A 19,409-nucleotide genomic window follows, 5' to 3' on the forward strand; every position below is an offset into this window, starting at 1 on the left:
AGGAAAGATTAATAGGAGATGTCCTTGCTAATTTGTGTAAAAGAAGTTTAGACTGTCAACTAAATAAAGGAGAGATGAACAAATTAACAAGAAAAAACAACCATTGGGCTTTTGTAGTCATCATTGGGAGGAAGCATTAATGTACTTCATTGCAAGCCTACCTAAACTTGAAGATGTGTTATTTTGATAGTAGTTTTCAAAGTCATCAAGCATTTGCATTTCTTTGAGTTATAGCATCCATTGTTAACAAACTGGTGATAACAACTTTTGGAGCATGTCCAAAACTTATTGGAAACATAAATTGAAGATTCATACTGATATGAGGAGATTCCTTTAGCTGAATGGTGTTATAAATCTACAAACTCTAACATTAGCCACACAGCCTAGATTTCCTATGCTAGCTTTCTTTATGATATGCCCAATCAACCTACTATTGTGGTCTCCACTTCACTGCCTGCTGCCACCATTTTCACATGTAATGTTAGGAGGGCTATTCTGAAGTTATGTATCAGTTGAGCAACTAGATGCGAAGGCCTTTGAGCTGAATTTATCAAATATGGTGTAGATTCCCTAGCCTCACCTTTGGCAAAAGTTTTCAATGACTTTCCTAGGTCCTAGTCTCAGCATATAATTCATCCAATTCACAAGTCTAGTGATCTCACTAATCTTAGCAACTACAAGACTATTATGATTGGACTTACTTTTGCCAAATTTTTTGCCATAGTGTTGGATATGTAGTTTTTTGAGTACTTGGAGAAAGGTAATCTTCTTGCTCATGGGGAAGCCAAGTTTATTGGAGATTATCAAACAATTGATCATATCTTGACACTCTAGGCTATTACTAAGGAGGCTTTCCATTGATCTTGCACATTATTTTATTGTTTCATAGACTTCAAGAAGGCCTTTGACTCATTTCCAAGATACTTGCTTTTCCAGTGGATGTGCGATATTGGCATTCTTGATTCTATCATTATTGTTGCTTGGAAGCTTAATGAGATAATTATTTGGTAATTTTATACCTCCCATTGTTGCTACGACTTTTTCATGGTTACCTTTGGGTTCACAAGGGTGTTTTCTCTTCTTGACACTCTTTAGCATCTACATTGATGAGTTGGAGGTATTTCTTTAGCAACATGCTTAGTTAGGTTATGGTTTCACTTTATATGAGGTGGTTATTGCCATTCTACTTTTTGTTAATGATGTTGGTCTCCTCTCTCACTCAATTCAAGGTTTAAAACAACTTGATACCCTTGCTTATATTTGTGATCTCTACAAATTTATGGTCAATCTCAATAAAACTAAGGTCATGATTTTCAAATCTTAAAACGTCTTTTTTCTAGATTCCAGTTATTTTATTGGGGGCAGCCTTGGATATCACATCCACTTACACATACTTGGAAGTCCAATTCTCTAGTCCCTCCTTCAACACAAAAGCTTTCTCACGTTCATGTCTTTCTAAGGGATATGCCCCTCTCTCTTGGAATGTCAATGTTTTCATATACATCTCCAAGATATCCCTTCAAAGATACTGTTTTGATACCATCATCAAGCCCACAAATTTTGTATAGCTTAGATGTTTGGTGATTTAACTTAGGAACCATTGATTGTGCCCATATGGAGAGGGTCTAGACTCTAGATTTCATGTTGCAATGCCTTATCAGGTGCAAGCATATTGTTCCTTGGAGCATTATCCAGTTAGAGTTTGCTACTCGACCATCGTATCTTAAGACTATCTTTCAGCTTACTTTCTATATACACAAACTTAGATTCATGGGTGACTCATATTTAGCTCTTTGCACTTCTAAGCAGATTGCTTCATAAGGTCTGGCAGCATCATTGTTAGTACTCCAAGGAAAGATTTCTTTTTTCTATTGGCATCTTTTGATAGACTAACTTTTCTCATATATTCCTTTGATGCTCTTGCTTGGATCTTCCCTTTTAAGGAGACCATCACTAGAGCTACTAGAAGAGACATTTATAAGTAGTACATCCAACTCACTTGGATCTCCTCTTATGGCTCTTGGCCCAAAGCTTTATTTTTACACTAAGCATTTTTTATAGGGCATTTTTATAGGTAAAAAATGGCATACTTTGCCACCCTCACTCTCTCCAATGTCATTGGCCACATGGCTCGAGGTTTCTCCTAGGCCAAATGTGTGTGTGTTCCCATCAATTATGAGTTGAGATAGATCACCATATCCCTCGCCTTGAATCAACTTACCTTTTCTCCCTCTAGGAGGTTGAGAGTGAAGAACATTTCATCTTTACATGCCCCATTTTACTGTGAGATTTGAGGGAGATATTATTGCCTCTACTAGGACTTAGGCAACAATCTCTCTACTTTCTTTAAATATGAAAATCTGATGTGTTTAGATCTTTGTCTTTGGGAGGCCATCACCCTTTGACACAGATCCTTACATGTGGTTTGTAGGATTCTAGAGCCCCCAAGTAGATCACCTCCTTTGAATACATCCCGGAGTTTGGTAGCCCTAAATGAAGATTGGATATTGCCACTTCTCTCATAGATATAAATAGATTTGTGAGACAACATCTCTCATAGCTTCTACCTCAACATGTTCCCCTGCAACATCATTCACAAGGGCATATGCATATTACAATCTTTTTCACTAATACAAGGGTTACTTTGGCCTTGGATGTTAGGTGTGATCCTAGTGGGAGTACCCCTCTTGTCCCTTGACATGCCTTGATGAGCATTATCAGATCTTCTATTGCTCCCTTTGTAGTGATCAATGCTGGTAATGGTAACTCCACCATTTCTAGTCCAGATAGTGTTACCTGGTTTTCTTTAGTTTTCCTTTTTGGTTGCTCTTTTCTTTTCAAGGTTTCTCATTTCCATTTCTTAGCTATTTGTACCTATTTCTTGACTACTTATTTTGGTGGTCCCTTGTTCTTAGCTGATGCCTTTGACACTATGTCAAGTATTGTCATTATTCTTTTAGAAACTTGTGGTGCTACCTGTAGATGTGTTTTTTTTAGGCACATGCGAACACAGAATAAAATACCTTAAGTATCTTATCCTCTCTTGAACGAAATCTCTCGGATGTTGAAGATTATCTTAAGGATCATTTGAGAAGACTCCAAGGTTCATGAATGTAGGGTCACTACGTGTGGATAAGTTGAGTTGGTCATTGTAATTGTTGTTTCATCAAGGGGCATTTGTGGTTACAAAAGCTTTCACGAAGGACTTTGCGAATGATATGCAATGAAGTTTCTTCCTAATACTACTCAATGACTATCCAAAATAATGGCAAAAGATGGGGGTTTAGAGAGGTTCTAAGCTATCCTAAGAATGAATGGATGGAGAATGACACAAGTGAAACTCAACTAGTCATAGCATCGCCATACACGAACAATTCCACTAGAACTAGTGCAATCTTCTAAGGATGTTTGGAGATTTTCAAATCACTACTAATCATAGACACCATTAGTTGAATGCATATCAATGATTGAGCAATAATCGAACTTAAACAACTTTAAAGGTTCCAATTGAACACATAAGGCTATCTTACAATCAACAAGTAGCTAGTGGTATGGATAACGAGCTTCACAATATATCAAGTGCAACATTCCATCATTTAATCTTATGCTTAAACTATCATCAAAGATTGACTTGAGAAGATAAAGAACCATGCGATAGACTTCAAGGATTGAGTAAAAACACCATAACTTCAATGTTTTATTGATCCAATAGCCAAACAACAACAATTCTTCAAGTCTTTCTCTTGTCACTATTCTATCACCTTAGCCTATTTCTCTCCTATTGCTCTTAATCTCATTCTATTCTATTAACCTTTACAAATGAAACGAGTAGAGTTTATATAGAAATCCCAAATACAATGAAGGGTCGAGATCGAATGAAGATTAAGGGCCTAGATCTTGCCAACTAAACCCTAATTAGGGTTTGATACCAATGAAACCCTATCTAGATAAACATCACCACGAAATCAACCAATGAGAAAATAGCATGTGCCGACACGGGAATCAAGGAAGCGTCCTCTAATAGGAGAATGAAATGCCAAATGGGATCATAACAAACTTTTTTCTAGAATCTGGTTCCCTTTCTCACGTTCCTTCTTGGCGTATTCGATGAATCTGGTCACCATATCGTCTATCTCTGTCATCGGGATCTCAGGTAGAGACTTCAACTGCTCCTCCATGTGCATGACCTCATCAAAATCTTTAACAATAGCATCCTCCCATTCAGGTTCTAGTTCTTGAGTTTTGCTTGCTAAGACTACGGACTCGACCATATTATTCAATTGTTGCTTGGTGATCATTCCATCAGCCCCATGGAAGATAGCTCTTATTCTTTCGTCCAACTCCTTAGCTTCTATAATCGTTCCAGGATCAATCTTTCTTTCTGAAACAATTTGTGCTACTTCTACTATCTTATCATGGACTCGGTGCATATCATCTTGAACTTGACTACACCCATTTCCAATCTCCTCAAAGATGATCTTCTTCATGCGAAGTAAGCTATTAGTACCATTGTAAAAGGCTAGGTGTTGTTCCTTCTCTCCTTATCTTCTCTCTTGATAGGACTTCCCTCGGTGTTTTCCTGATTACTTGAAGTACTGGAATGATGACATCTCGAGCATGAGCAAGTGCTTCGAAGGCTTCTCTGAGAACATGAGTTCTTCCAAGGATTTTTACGACTGTGTCGAGTGTCTTCATTATGTCCTTCATAAATTTGCTAAATCTAGTATATGGATCCTCTATCTATGTATCCATCACCTGTGCGGAGTTCCTCATCTTCTCCATATGATCAACTGATTCTGGAGGAAGCAAGGGAGGTGGTGTGGCTGCTGGACTCTGATGCCTAAATGGTTGTTGAAATTGCTGGACATAATCCCTCCACGCATTTATTTCCTTTTCCAATCTTCTATACTTTTCTATTTCAGCTCTCAACATGTCATTGACTGCTTTCAATGAATCGGTCGCATCACCAATAGCTTGCTCGGAGGTGAGTGGACCCAAATCAATAGTCTCCATGTCATACTCATCCGATGTGATCTCTCCTTCGTACTTCTCAACCCTTGGAGTAGCTATTTGTAACTTACTTGATCCCGAATCATCTCTAATCACCTTTGACATCTTCGTAGCTCTCCTCTTCTCAGTGACCTCTCGAGTTTGGCTTAGAAGACTTGCTATATCATATGTTTGCTCTTCCTTAACTACTATCACCTCTTGAGCTAATCTTTCTTTTAACCATTCCAGAATAGAAGATATTCCTTCTTGAATTTGTGCTCCTTCGTACATTTGTTCATCTCTAGGTGGTGAAGTAGTTTCATCGTTATCTTCTCCACCTTCTTCGATCTCTTGAATGAGATGAGTGAGATCTTCTTGTTCTTGAGATGCCTTTTCTTTGCCTTTATCATTGTGGACTGTAGACTCTGCTGATTCATTGGCTCCTTGACTCACTCCTTTTCCATCCTTTGTTCTTCTTGTGTGGAAGAAGGATGACTCGCACTTGATTTATGCTTCTTCCTTGAGGGTTCCTTTTCACCATGATCTTCCTTTCTCTTTGATCCTCTTGACTGAGATGATTGATGTGCTGTCCCACTTGCACTAGCTTCAACTTCATCATCTGCCCTTTCTTCTAAGTGGAATGTCTATGTTATATTCTTCTCTTCAATTTCTGGTGTTGTACAACCGTCCATATGCGAGTGTACTCCAAGACTAGCTTCATTAATTCTTTCAAATCATCAATTTCTATATTTGCCCATTTGAATTTGATCTCTTTATCTTCTTTGGCGTAGGCTCCTTGGAGATATTTACCACTATCTTGAACTTGATCAGCTACATGAAACAACTTGCCTTTCCTGATGAAATCGAGAGGTAGTCTAGAATACTTCTTCTTTTTTACCTCCACATCATTTTGAACGTTCATCCAATAATCTTCAAGATGCCAGCAGTGTTCATTCTTTCTTCCCAGGACTTCTTTCACTTTACCATATGGATCAAAGCAATCTCTCATTGTGAATGGCCTGAGTGAATGTAGTGCTAATTCTTGTTCGGCATCTTTTGCTACATGAATGGATGGGCATGATTCAATGGAATCTCCAAGTGTGATAGAGAAAGAAACACCGGCTCCATGCTTATGCCTATATGCCTTGATATACGCCAATAACTGTCTCACCACCTCGAGTAGCACCATTCTATTTGTTGGGTAGCGCGGCAACATGTAGGGAGGAACGGGAGATCCTTGAACTCTGATGTAGGTGAACTTCGGAAACTGGATGAACCACGCACCATGTTGTTCTACCATGGCCTGCGCTTCTGGAGAGAGTCTCTATTGTGATCCACCTTGAAGCTGCCTCATGATACGCATCATAGTTGAAAAACTCGAACTCGCCACGGACTCGGCAAACCAAAAATTTGGACTCAGACTTGGACTCGTGAAAGATTCGTGAAAGACTCGGCCAAAAAAAAACCGTAGTTTTACAAAAAAACATAAAGAAATTAATGCATTTAGAGAACATAAGAGCCATAATTGAAACATTACACTTGTCAAATACTCATAGTTTCAAACTTTCAACTCTAAAATGTATATTACCAAGATTTCTTCAATGCTAATTATGCTTTTATATGGAGCCTAATCAGACTCAAAGGTTAAATTTTCCCTACTTCCATCGGCACAATTTCCCCCTATATTTTTCGACGGGGGTTTGGGGGCAGCGCCCCCAAGTCGGGGTCAAGGGGCATCGCCCCTTGCGGGGTCAAGGGGCAGCCATGGACTCGCGAGTCCGTGGCGAGTCCACGAGTTTTAAAACTATGATATGCATAGTGAATGCATCATTCACCCTCCTGTAGTGTTATTTTGGTGGATGCTTAAGCTGTGGATAACAATCATATACCTTAATTTGTCCAAGTCTCCTTCCAACTACGCCCCTGTACATGAGTCCCAAATACTCAAAATTTCTTGCAATGGAGTATATGACACAGGAGCTCATATAGAACGACCTGGTGCGATCAGCCTCCTTAACTGTTTATCAATGCTGTTGCTAATGAGTCTTGCTACAGACTGCTTGCTGATGAAATTCGCTCAAGGGAGAAGGAATAAATTGCTTGATTTGATGTTGAAATGAATATTTTAAACCTTCTCTTATAGGCGATCAAGGTGAGAAGTTGTGTCTTTTCCTATGGAGGCAGCTTTGCTAAATCAAAACAAAATAACAAATTACCTTAGGCCGACCTACATTTTGTTTGATTTCAAATTTGTTTTGGGCGCTAAAGTCATGGATTAGTAAATTTATAAAACATTAAGTGAACTTCGCTCCATTTTGTCAACTCATGAAGTGCATTTCGCTCCTCATCACCAACTCATGAAGTTCGCTTTAATATCCAAATTTATGAAATGCATTCATACTTGAGTTCGCTCCTCTACCTTTGATCATGAATTTCGCTCGAAATTGTTAGCTCATGAAGTTCAGCTTTGCATAAAATTCGCTCCACTTTCTTGATTTATTAAGTATGAAGTTCGCTTCAAAATGTGAACTCATGAAGTATAAAATTTGCTCCAAAAGCTCAACTCATGAAGTTCGCTCCAAATGTGAACTCATGAAGTCACTTGGGATCATCAACTCATGAAGTGTGTTTGAAATTTGCTCTAAGTGGTGTGCACATGAAGTCTTATTTCAATCGCCTTGCTTGCTAAGCTCGCTTGTCTCTTCCAAACATGAGATTCGCTCCAAATTGTTCAAACCTGAAGTTCGCTCCAATTCCTTAACTCATGAAGTCGCTCCAAACTGTAAACTCATGAAGTTCGCTCCAAAAGTCTAACTCATGAAGTAATAAATTCGCTCCAAAAACCCAACTCATGAAGTTGGAAACTCGCTCCAAAATGCAAAGTCATGAAGTGAGTAATTCCTTCATCTCTTTATCATTCCATTTCACTCGTGAAGCCTTGAAGGTAAAATTGGCTCCAATACCCCAACTCATGAAGTTCGCTCCAAGAGTGCAACTCATGAAATTGGAAATTCACTCCAAAGGTGAACTCATGAAGTTGGAAATTCGCTCCAAAAGGTGAACTCATGAAGTAAGAATTCTCAAATCCTTCACTTCATTCCTTTATCGCCAATCTCATTCATGAATGCTTGAATAGCGAAATTCGCTCCAATCTCCTCATTCATGAAGTTCGCTTCATATCCTTCAAACATGAAGTTCTCTCCAAATCTCTCACTCATGAAGTTCGCTTCAAGTTGTGAAGTCATGAAGTTAAAACCTAGAGAAGACTTAGAGATGAGGCGGATTACAAATGAGCCTATCGATTATTTCATTGCACAAGAATTCAATCCTTGGAATAATTCATTCAAACACTCAAACTCATACTTACACCTATTCTCAAACAATGTACTCAAGGAAAAATTCGCTCATCTATGACTCAACATGAAGTGTGATTTTGAGGCTTGGAGACTGAGGTGATTTGACATCTTAAAATTTCTCATTTGTCTATCACCTTGATTCATTCTCTCCCTTCAAGCTTGTGAGATGAAGACTCTTGGAAACAACTTCGACTAAAGAAAACTAAAACAATGGAGTCAACTTACAACCTTGGACTCTTGGATTGTCGCTACTGGCAATTCTTGTAGACCTTTAGCTGGACCCAAACCCTACAAACTTGCTCATTTCATCCTGCAAAAGGAGAGAGAGAGACTAGACTAAGCAGCTAAGACTCAAAATAAAAGGTGGTCCCCATTTTGATGGGGCAATGTGTGAAATGGTCACAACACTACCCATCTTGCAAAAGTCATTAGTCAATGGATTAACCATGATAATATGACCTTGCAATTTGACTGGGGAGACCACAAATGACTTGGACTAACACATAACCTGTGATCTATGTGATGACAAATGGACGAAAGGTAAGCTTACACATTGAGTTTGTAAGGGTACAACACAAGGAAAGACTTCTTTTGTAGGGGACACTTGTGGAAATGGAGGAAAAATGAAGAGAAACACTGGTACAGTTGGACTTTTAAACCAGGCACAAATGTTACACATTACTAGTAAATTAAGTCAACATTGAATTTGTCATACTGATGAGTTTAATTAATTCCAGAATATTTAATAGAGAATATGCTTTAGCCATAATTTAGTTATTTCTTATAGGCTGACATGTCTTTTAATCCCATTATCTGCATCTGGGTGCTCCAGCATATTAATATAATTATTAACTTTGGGGATTGAATTCATGAATGCCTCTCTCTATGAAAATGTTACAATATTCTTACAAATTTGTAACAATTAACATGCATGTACACCACCAATAAGTGTTAATGCTGTCTTAATGTCTTTGCAATGTTATGGATGCAGGTATGTGAGACAACGCATGGGAAGGAATAAGTTGAAATCTTTTGGGCCTCTAATATGTCAAATGGCTATGTTAGTTCATATTCGAACTGGAAGTTTCTTCTTCAAAGCCCTAGGCATTACGCTTCTCTTCATGGCTGGATTCACAGATGATGTAGTCCGTAGAGAGACAAAGTATGGAAATCTTGGTTTGCTTCAGAAGTACTACAGGTAAGGAATGAGGACTGGTCATCAATTGTTTACAAATGTTCATTCCATAAACAGTATCTCTTTAATGCAATCTGGGAGTAACTGGACATGTTAGGTACAGGTATTGCCATATATATTATAGACTAGTAGCATATCAACACCTACCTACCATAGTGCAATGCATTTAAGATGAAGTCACAGTCCAATTTCATTTGATGATCTCCTTTATCCTTATTTGAACATGACTATATTGGACACTTGATTTCCATATGGTTGCATTCTTTTCATTTGATAATTTCGGACATATCCTAATATGCTTGATATTAGGACACACTGTAATTTATTTGCATCAACTTCAATGTAGTTCTGAATGACTATTGATGCCATACCCAAATCTGTGGTCAAAATTGAAGTATTCCAGACTTCCCTTCTATATGTTTCTTTGTCTTCATATTTACTGAGCTTGAAATGTAAAATTGTATGTGTGGAAGAGGATCAAATCCATCTGCACTTAAGTACTATCAAAATAGGCAAAAGAAACAAGAGACCTAAACTCATTTTAAGCAAACTAATAGTAAAGAAAAATTCATCCACTGTGGCAAAACTGGGATAACAGGAGGGATAACAGTGGGAATATGCATGGCAGACTTTAAGAAACTTTCTGGTAACTTAGAAAACACTAAGAATGAAGAAAATAACTGGTTTTTAAGATAAACTGATGTCAAGCCTTACCTCTGAGGAAAGTGGTGTTGATTCTGATGCCTCGAGGCATATGAGACACAAGAAAGAATAGCTTGGTGAGTTAGTTGAACATGTGAACTGCCATCAAAATGTAATACTTGGGGAGGACACAAATTTAATAACACAAGCCATCAGGCTACTGGATGGTAACAAAAAAGATTATTGGTGAGATACTATTTTTCTGAATTTAAAAAATAATTTGTTAGCTTTATAACAATGACCAAAAAACTTTTTTTAAGATTTTTATGATTACAATTGCAGGATTAGTGATTGAGGATATGAATGTTGGGGCACAAAGGAAAGAGGAAGTTGATCCCTATCATCTAGTAGCTAGTATACACTTCAGTAGAGCAACACTCACCAAGACAAAAGATGACTCTATTAGTTATCTATGGTATCTGAGATTTCAAGATCTTGGTGTTCTAATCTTCTTTTTGGTGGAAATCAACTATGGTGCAAGGTCTATCTCGACTCATAGGCAAGTTCAATTTGCGAAAATTGCATCATGGGTAAGCCCATAGAAGGTTTTGTGAAGGAGGCAATCTAGAGAGCTTCAAATCTTCTTGAGTTGGCATATGGTAACATGTGTGGACCTATGAAAACACAGTCATTGGGGTCTGTACGTTTTTCCCTGCTTTTATTTGTAACATCTGCAGAAAGACTTATTTATTTTTCTTGAAAAGAAACTGTGATGTATTTGGAATTTTGGCATATTCAAAGCCTTAAAGGCTGTCGTAGGAAAACAGAATGCTAGGAGTTTAAAACCTTTTCATATAATTTTCTAAAGACCATGGAATGAGGATTCAATTAACAAATCTTTATATTCCTGAGAAAAATGGACTCATTCAGTGAAATAATAGGACCATTCCCAAGGAAGCTTACACATTAAAGGGAAAGTCATCTTAATGTTTTTTTGGTTGAAACTGTTCATACAGGTGTTTATCTACTAAACACAAGTCCCACTAAGGTTTTGTCTCTTGAATGCCACCAAAGGTGGCTTGGAGTGGGAGAAATCCTTATGTAAGTCATTTGTGTTCTTTTGGTTTGATTCTTTTCATCCAGGTGCCTTGTGAAAACCATAAAACATTGGATGCAAAAAAAAAAAAAATGTAAAGGTGATGGCATTCAATCCAAAGCCTAGAAGCTCTTAGATAGAAAGATGAAACAACCAAGGATGATGAAAACAAATCAAGAAAGTCCATTCACTGAAGAAAGCATCAAGAATTCACAATTAGAAGACACTGGCAGTGAGCATATTGTGATCCCAATCAGGATATTCTCCTTTTCCAATTAGATAATGCAGACAGTAATTTGATAATAATCAGCCAATCTGGATTGACAATTCTATTACTAAGGTTGAAAATAGTTTCAGTAATTAATGCCTCCATTAGCTTTAGATTTAGGAGATTGCATACATATTGCCCTTCCCTGCATGATAACAAAAAACTGATCTCCACCTTGACAGTTAAATTGATCTCATTTGTACCTGTGCTATTGTCAGAAGGTTTTCTTGTACCATGCAGGATCAGAATGCTTACCCGCTGTTCTCATCCACAATCCTTACCTGTACCACAGGCGAAGGATTGTGCCTGCTTGCATTGAGAATTTAGTGACCTTTTGGAAATATTTCATACAATATTATTCTGCTATGTACTTTGATTTGAGTCATGGATCATATTTGGTCAACATCATCCTATGTAACAGGTTATTCTGCGAAGAGACTTGACTAGGGCCCTCATCATAAAGTCTTATTGGAAATAAAGAAACAATTATATTAATGTCGTGTCATGATTTATTGGGAACTCAAAGCTCATGTTAAGATTGACTTGAATTTATGCAATTGAATCTTGATAAATCATCAAATGATTTGATATGCCGTGAGAACACCACTTCCGACTAATTAAATAAAATCAGTGGGATTCAACAAATACATCCAATTATCATAGCATGGAGTAGCCTAGAGGATTAGAAAAAACAAACTCTAGAACAAACTAAGAACTAACCAGAGTACATAAACATATCTATTGAGGGTGAACCTTGAAAGACACCCCTACACATTGTAGACATTAAGTTTCCACAGTCCATAATTGTTATGTATTTGAGCTTTTGGATTTGACTGTGTGCCTTTTTCTTATCAACGTTTCGAATCATACTTTACGACTCATCATCAGGATAGTGAGCTAGAGAAGAGAATAAGTGTAAATTGCAGACCAAAAAGCACTTAAGTAGTATAGGGGATTGGTGTAAGAAAGAATACTTAAAAGGAGAATTAATATTGAAGAACCAACATACAAGCAAACAAACAAACAAAAATAAGTAAATAAATAAAATAATAATAGATATGAAAAAAAGAATAAATAACACAAGCAAACATACAAAAATGTCATATCCAAAAGGACAGTAAAACCAAACAACAAAAAATACTAAAAATAACAAATAAATAAATAAAATGATTAGAAACAAATTAAAGTATGAAAAAATAAAATAAAATAAAAGAACAAATAACACAAAAAAGGGGGAACAAATCAATTATAAAATATTTTCAGCAAGTAAATCTTAAAAGGAAAGAACAAAATAGTATGTAATAAGAATAACAATAAGAAAATAATGAAAATAAGCATATATACACCCAAAGCGAGTAGACAAACATGAAATAAGACAATATAATATTAAAAGAAGAATATTACAATAAAAACAAAATAGAAATAAAAACAAAAATTGACAATAGAACCCCAAAAAAGGCAAGAAAGCACACAAGAAAACACTAATCAAAACTTAGAAATAAAGAAAAGAAAAACAAGGGAATGAAGAGTAAATGAACAAAAGGTAATAACACATACACATATACATATGTGTATGTGTGTGTAAACATACAAAACAGACACAAGAAAGGAGCCTAACCAAAAAAGAAGGGGAGATAAACTAAAAAAGTGAAGAGGCTAAAGGCCAAGGCTCAAGGAATAAAGAAGGGAAAGGAGGGGGGCAAGGCAATGCAGGGGGGCGGGGGTTAACAAAGAGTTTAAGAGGGGTGGGTGAGAGAATCATTTCCAAGGCTTGAGAGTAAAGGGTAACAAGAGAAACTCAGATTCCAACCTTCATCGCGATTTAAGTTGGTGGGGTGTTTATTGATTTCTACCGCCTCTTTGAGTTTCCTCTTGAAATAGTTATCTTCTTTGGCAAGGATCTGAGTATTTTCTAGGCAAATGTGGTGTTTGGTTTTGGAAGAGTGCTCCGCCAAGGTAGATTTAGAAATACGCTCATGCCTTATGTCAGCACCATGTTCCTTAATTCTGATGCTAAAGGAGCAACCCGTTTCCCCAATGTACACACTACTACAAGAACACAAAACCTTATAGACTCCAGGATTAAGAAGAGGGTCAGTTTGGTCTTTAAGAGAGGGGATAAGGTGTCTTAACGGTAAGAAAGGTTTGAAGGTACAAGTAAGACCTTTTTTATGAAGAAACTTCCGAGATTTTGTTGGAGATACCTTCAATATAAGGGAGAGAGGCTACATGAGAGCTATAAGATCTTAAACCACAATCCCCTCGCTGAACTTTTTAGGAATGTCAAGCTTGCCATTGCTCGGTCCTCCTTTGATGATGCCACTAAGAAGCGTCTTTTACCTAGTAGAGAGTTCACCCCTCATATCTATGGAGCCCCAAAAATCCACAAATCTGGGAACCCTTAGACCCATTGTGGACACCATAGATTCCCTCACCTACAAATTTGCCGCTTTCCTTGCTAAGCTGATCTCTCCCCTCATAGGCCATTCTGGTTCTTTTGTCAAAAATTCCACACACTTCTTAGATTTTGTCAAAGACGAAAGGCTAGATGGCAATGACCTCTTGGTTAGTTTCAATGTTGTTTCCCTTTTCACTAAAGTCCCTATTCCTGATTCCATTGAGGTAGTTAGGCACAAGACTAATCATGAAGTAGCCTCTCTTGTGGAGTTATGCCTTAGATATACTTTTTTCACGTTCCATAATGTTGTCTATGAACAGATTGATGGAGTTGTGAGGGGTTCCCCTCTCCTATCATAGCCAACCTTTACATGGAGCATTTTGAAGAAATTGCCCTCCATTCCTTTCCCCTCAAGCCCAAGTGGTGGAAATGTTATGTAGATGACACTAATGCTTGCTGGCCTCATGGTCTTGAAAAGCTTGAGGAATTCCATGCTCATCTTAACAACATAGCCCATAGCATTACCTTCACCAAAGAGCTTGAAACTAATAACCAACTCCCCTTCCTTGATATTTTGCTCATCAGAAAGCCTGATGGATCCCTTGCTCGTTGTGTCTTCCACAAATCTATCCATACCAACCTTTACCTTCATTCTTCTTCCCATCATCACTCGACCCAAAAAGTTGGTATCCTCAAAACCTTAGCCACTAGAGCTTTTCTCATCTGTGATCATGAGAACCTTGACCAAGAAATTGCCCACATCACTCAGGTTTTCAAATTAAATGGTTACAAAAGTAAGAAAATAAAGAGAGCTTTCAGTCAAGCTCGAGCTTGTTTCCTCTCTAAGCCAAGAGACTTGCCCCCTCGTGACAATCATATAGCCTCTCTCCCTTATATTGAAGGTATCTCCAACAAAATCTCGTAGATTCTTCATAAAAAAGGTCGGTCTTGTACCTTCAAACCCTTCTTACCGTTAAGACACCGTATCCCCTCTCTTAAAGACCAAATTGACCCTCTTCTTAACCCTAGGGTCTATAAGGTTTTGTGTTCTTGTGGTAGTGTGCACATTGGGGAAATGGGTCACTCCTTTAGCATCAGAATTAAGGAACATGGTGCTCACATAATGCATGAGCATATTTCTAAATCTGCCTTGGCGGAGCACTCTTCCAAAACCAAACACCACATTTGCCTAGAAAATACTCAAATCCTTGCCAAAGAAGATAACTATTTCAAGAGGAAACTCAAAGAGGTGGTAGAAATCAATAAACACCCCACCAACCTAAATCGCAATGAAGGTTGGAATCTGAGTTTCTCCTAGTACCCTTTACTCTCGAGCCTCAAAAATGATTCTCTCACCCACCCCTCTTGAACTCCCCTCGGCATTGCCTTGCCCCCCTTCTTTCCCTTCTTTATTCCTTGGGCCTTGGCCTTTAGCCTCTTTGCTTTGTTAGTTTATCTCCCCTTCTTTTTTGGGTAGGCTCCTTTCTTGTGTTTGTTTGTATGTTTACACACACATACACATATATACATATATACATATGTGTATGTGTTATTAGTTTGTTCATTTATTCTTCATTCCCTTGTTTTTTTTTCTTTATTTCTAAGTTTTATCAGTGTTTTCTTTATTTATTTGTTATTTTTAGTATTTTTGTTGTTTGGTTTTATTGTCCTTTTGGATATGACCTTTTTGTATGTCATTGTTTTTTATTCTTTTGTTTATATTTATTATTATTTTATTCATTTACTTTTTTTTTGTTTGCTTGTAAGTTGGTTCTTTAATATTAATTCTCCTTTTAATTAAGTATTCTTTCTTATTATTATTTTTCCTTTTCTTTCTTTTAATTTGTCTATTTTATTATTTTCCAATCTCTTGATCCTTGTACATTTCCCTCCCCTCCTTCCCACCAATCCCTTCACTATTTAAGTGGTTTTTGGTCTGCAATTCACACTTACTCTCTTCTCTAGCTCACTATCCTGATGATGAATCATAGAGTATGATTCGAAACATTTTTAAGGAAAAGGCACACACAGTCAAATCCAAAAGCTCAAATACATAATCCCTACACATGCTTAGAGCCATATAAGCATGAATTATAGATATTTCAAATATCATAAATTTTACAAATAATACAGTTGGCCATGCAAAACAAACTTTGGTTCCTTAATTGTCAATCAAGAAGAGAAGGCAAATAGGAATCTCGGTTGGTGCCATTCTAGGTATGTATTAGAATAGAGTGTTGAATAGGACTGACATTGCTATTAATCACTAGGAAGGAATCGTTTGATGCAACGGCAATCTGATCAGGGAGACAAAAAATCAAATAGAACAGATAGGAAGGAAAGGCATAGCAAGCTAGGCATTGAGAGGATGGCAGAAGAATTCAAATGGGAACATTCAATGCCAAAGCAAAGTAAGTAAAATGGAAATGGGAGCGGCTGCATTTAATATTTGCGGGTGCACTTTTGGTGCCCAGTGAGGCAATTGTATAAAATTTAGAAGGTTGAGCTTAGAGCTTTTTGAGGTGATTAAGCTCAATTTGGAAGGCAATAGGGTGGTTGGTAACTGTAGCTCTATAACTATTTGTAAACATTGTGCAAACTATAATGAAAATAAAAGTTTTGGCTGGTCGAGTTGTCCTGTTCTTAGTGGGTTTTTGTTGTCTATGTGTGAAGGCTTGTGTGGTTAGGCTTTATAAATAGGAACCCAAACCCCATCTGCATCATTTGGTATCCCAGCTAAAGGTTAGCCTATGAGTGGTAGGGGCGATACCAATTGGTGTTAATTAATAGTCGTAGTGAATAGATTTTGTCTTCCATGGAGGCATGCATGAGTAGAATACAACACACCTTCTAGAAAGGAATTGTAGGGTAGAAGGTGCTGGCACCTCAAATTTTGTGTGTCCAAATTTCCTTTTATTTTGTGCCCCTTATGGTCTATATTTCAAAACTGATTAGAGAAATCTTACATGTCCTGTATTTTCCCTTCCTCCATACCTTGGTCATTTTTCCCTTATTGTGAAAATCATAAAATTTGACTAGGTACTATCTTTTGGCTCTCGGCTTGTCAGGAGCTTCTTTCCATTGTTCCTATTTTCTCTATGCAGGCAGACTGTATGATGCAGTTCCGATCATGAGTCCCAATGCTCTTTTCTTCCTGGTTGATTTGTATTGCTGTTCTATTTGGTACAGTGAATGGCCAAGGCCTGATCCCTGCTAACATGCCTGAAAACTTGTTCTTCATATTGACAAGCACCATTAATGGCTCAACAACTCCTTCAATGGAAAGATTTCAAATTCAGAACATCGTAGAAGGAATTTAAATGATTTTTGACTACGACTTTCATGGATTGAAATGGTACCCATAGTACAGTTATTACTTGTGGACCAATTTGTTAGAAAAATTCACCAATCTTGCAGTCCGCATATTTTGCAGGCAGTTTTCTCCTGCAATATGCTCAAACCTTGGGAAACTTCAATGCTAGATTTGATTGGTCTACGGATGCGTCTAGTCATGCTTTCTATGATCGATCAAATTTGAATTCATGTCCCAATTGTATGCATGTGATTGATAGCATGGATGTTAATGTGTCTTGCTACCATCATGCCCTAGTTCTCCTTGACACCCAATGCAAATAATAAAAACTTACAAATAGCTTCTGTGTAAGGTAAGGAGATGACAAAGAAGAAAATAACAAAGGAGAGAGTAGTAGCAAGCCCACAGAGAAAGAGTTATCCATGGGAAGTGGTTGGGTTTCAATCCCCATTTCTGGGTAGAGACATTACGAAATTGTAACAATCTGGGCATGTCCTGAATCTGTAATAATGCATGTAACAATTGAAGAAAGGATGATTAATGGCAGATTCAACCTTGATTGAGTGTCTCCATGTGCATGGTGTATGTTTTCTGATGTGTTTATGATTAGTTATCCAGATAAATGACTGTAAAATTCTTGTAAATATTTTGCAATATATCTTTTCAGGGTGATAAAGGAGATGTATGGGTGTGTGCATGTGGTGCAGGAGCACCCACAACCCTATCATGCCTCCAAGAGTCAAATTTTGAGTTTTTGTCTTGTTCTATGCTGTTTCATGTTAATAAGGTCATTTTAGACCATTAATGATCATTTGGAGTCACTTTGGAAGTTTGTGGGTCATTTGGTCAAAAGTTGCTCAAAAGTTGTCAATGGTGTCATGACAACTTCTACATTGTAATGCCAACTTTTTAAAAAGTTGTTAAAAGGTAGTTAGAGGTCGGTTGCAGGGGCAAACCTGATTGTAATAGCATAAATATGCCATGTACACATGACCCCAGGGGTTGTTGAATGTGGGAGAACTTGTATTGGAGATTTTGGTGAAGGAAAACACAAATTTCTGAACATTTATCACTTTTTTTGCTGCTATTTTATCTTGTATGGACTTTATTTTCCATTTCATGATCTGAGACTGATTGGAAAAGGTTCTCATGTGAATCACCTTTCATTTTTCAATTGGTTTGGTGGTTTTTCATTGAGTTTGGAGAAAGTTATGGCCATTTTGCCATAGGCAGCCATATAAGACTGTTTTTTCTGGAAGTTGCAGGCTGTTGCAGAAAATGGTATGGATTGTACGGTTCATTAAATGATTTGAAACCAATTGGGCGTGAAAATACTATGAATCTACTCCATTTTGGTTTTTGTCTCATTTGATTTCATCAAGTATTAAGGAAGTTATTGTATTTTTATTCAGACTGGTAACCCTACCTAGGGTAACCAGTGAGCACAAAAAAATGTGTTTCTCAGCTCTCCACCAATGAAAACCCCTCAAAATGCGTGGAGAGGTCTGTACATATGTATTTTACAATATCCCTAAGCCTTTAGGCCTGATGGTTAATGGTGCACATGCTTTGGAGTGTTTGAAGGTCTGATTTTCCTGGTATATCAGACTGTCAAGATAGTGGAGGACATGTTGAATGTGACTCTGTGTGTTTTGGTGGGTTTTGTGATTGGAGAAGGTTGTGTAAGTGTGGAAGGCCTTACAGACCTGTCCTAAGAAGCCATTGACCCTTTTTGAGAATTTAACATGTATTGTGCAGTGACAGTCCAAATAGACCGTTGTATGATAGTCTAGGACAGCATATAGAAGTTTATGTCTAACCAGATCAAAATCCATTGTCAAATTAATGGGACATGTGAGGAAGTGGACTGTGAATAGTTTGTAGGCCTGGTCTAAAAGATAAAGCATCATTTTTGTATTGCATGATTTCTTTGTACCATCTATAGTGCAGATCCAAAGTATGTCACGAAAGGAACCTTGCTTCATGTTTAGAGTTGTTGTTGAGAGTTGTGAAGGGAACTTGGCCTAGTGGTCAAAAGGTCTATAAGATGTGTATTGAACCTGTTTAAAGTGTCTCAAGTAAATGTGTACCATTGAAGAGTTTGAATGGCCCATAGGGAAAGTGGTCAAGAGGGAAAAGCCAAAGAGGCTTA

At 37.5% G+C, this 19,409-nt stretch overlaps 1 protein-coding gene across 2 annotated transcripts in view; it reads left to right on the plus strand.

Annotated features, from left to right (window-relative positions):
* The window catches only part of LOC131076582 (uncharacterized), a 136,323-nt gene that overhangs the window by 107,597 nt on the left and 9,317 nt on the right, over positions 1–19,409 (plus strand). For both annotated transcript variants that reach the window (XM_058013838.2, XM_058013837.2), the window contains exon 4: positions 9,337–9,543. In XM_058013838.2, coding sequence (XP_057869821.2) covers positions 9,337–9,543 — 207 coding nt within the window. The remainder of the gene's footprint in view (positions 1–9,336; positions 9,544–19,409) is intronic.

This window comes from Cryptomeria japonica, chromosome 10 (genome assembly GCF_030272615.1).
Source record: "Cryptomeria japonica chromosome 10, Sugi_1.0, whole genome shotgun sequence".
NCBI classification, from domain to species: domain Eukaryota; kingdom Viridiplantae; phylum Streptophyta; class Pinopsida; order Cupressales; family Cupressaceae; genus Cryptomeria; species Cryptomeria japonica.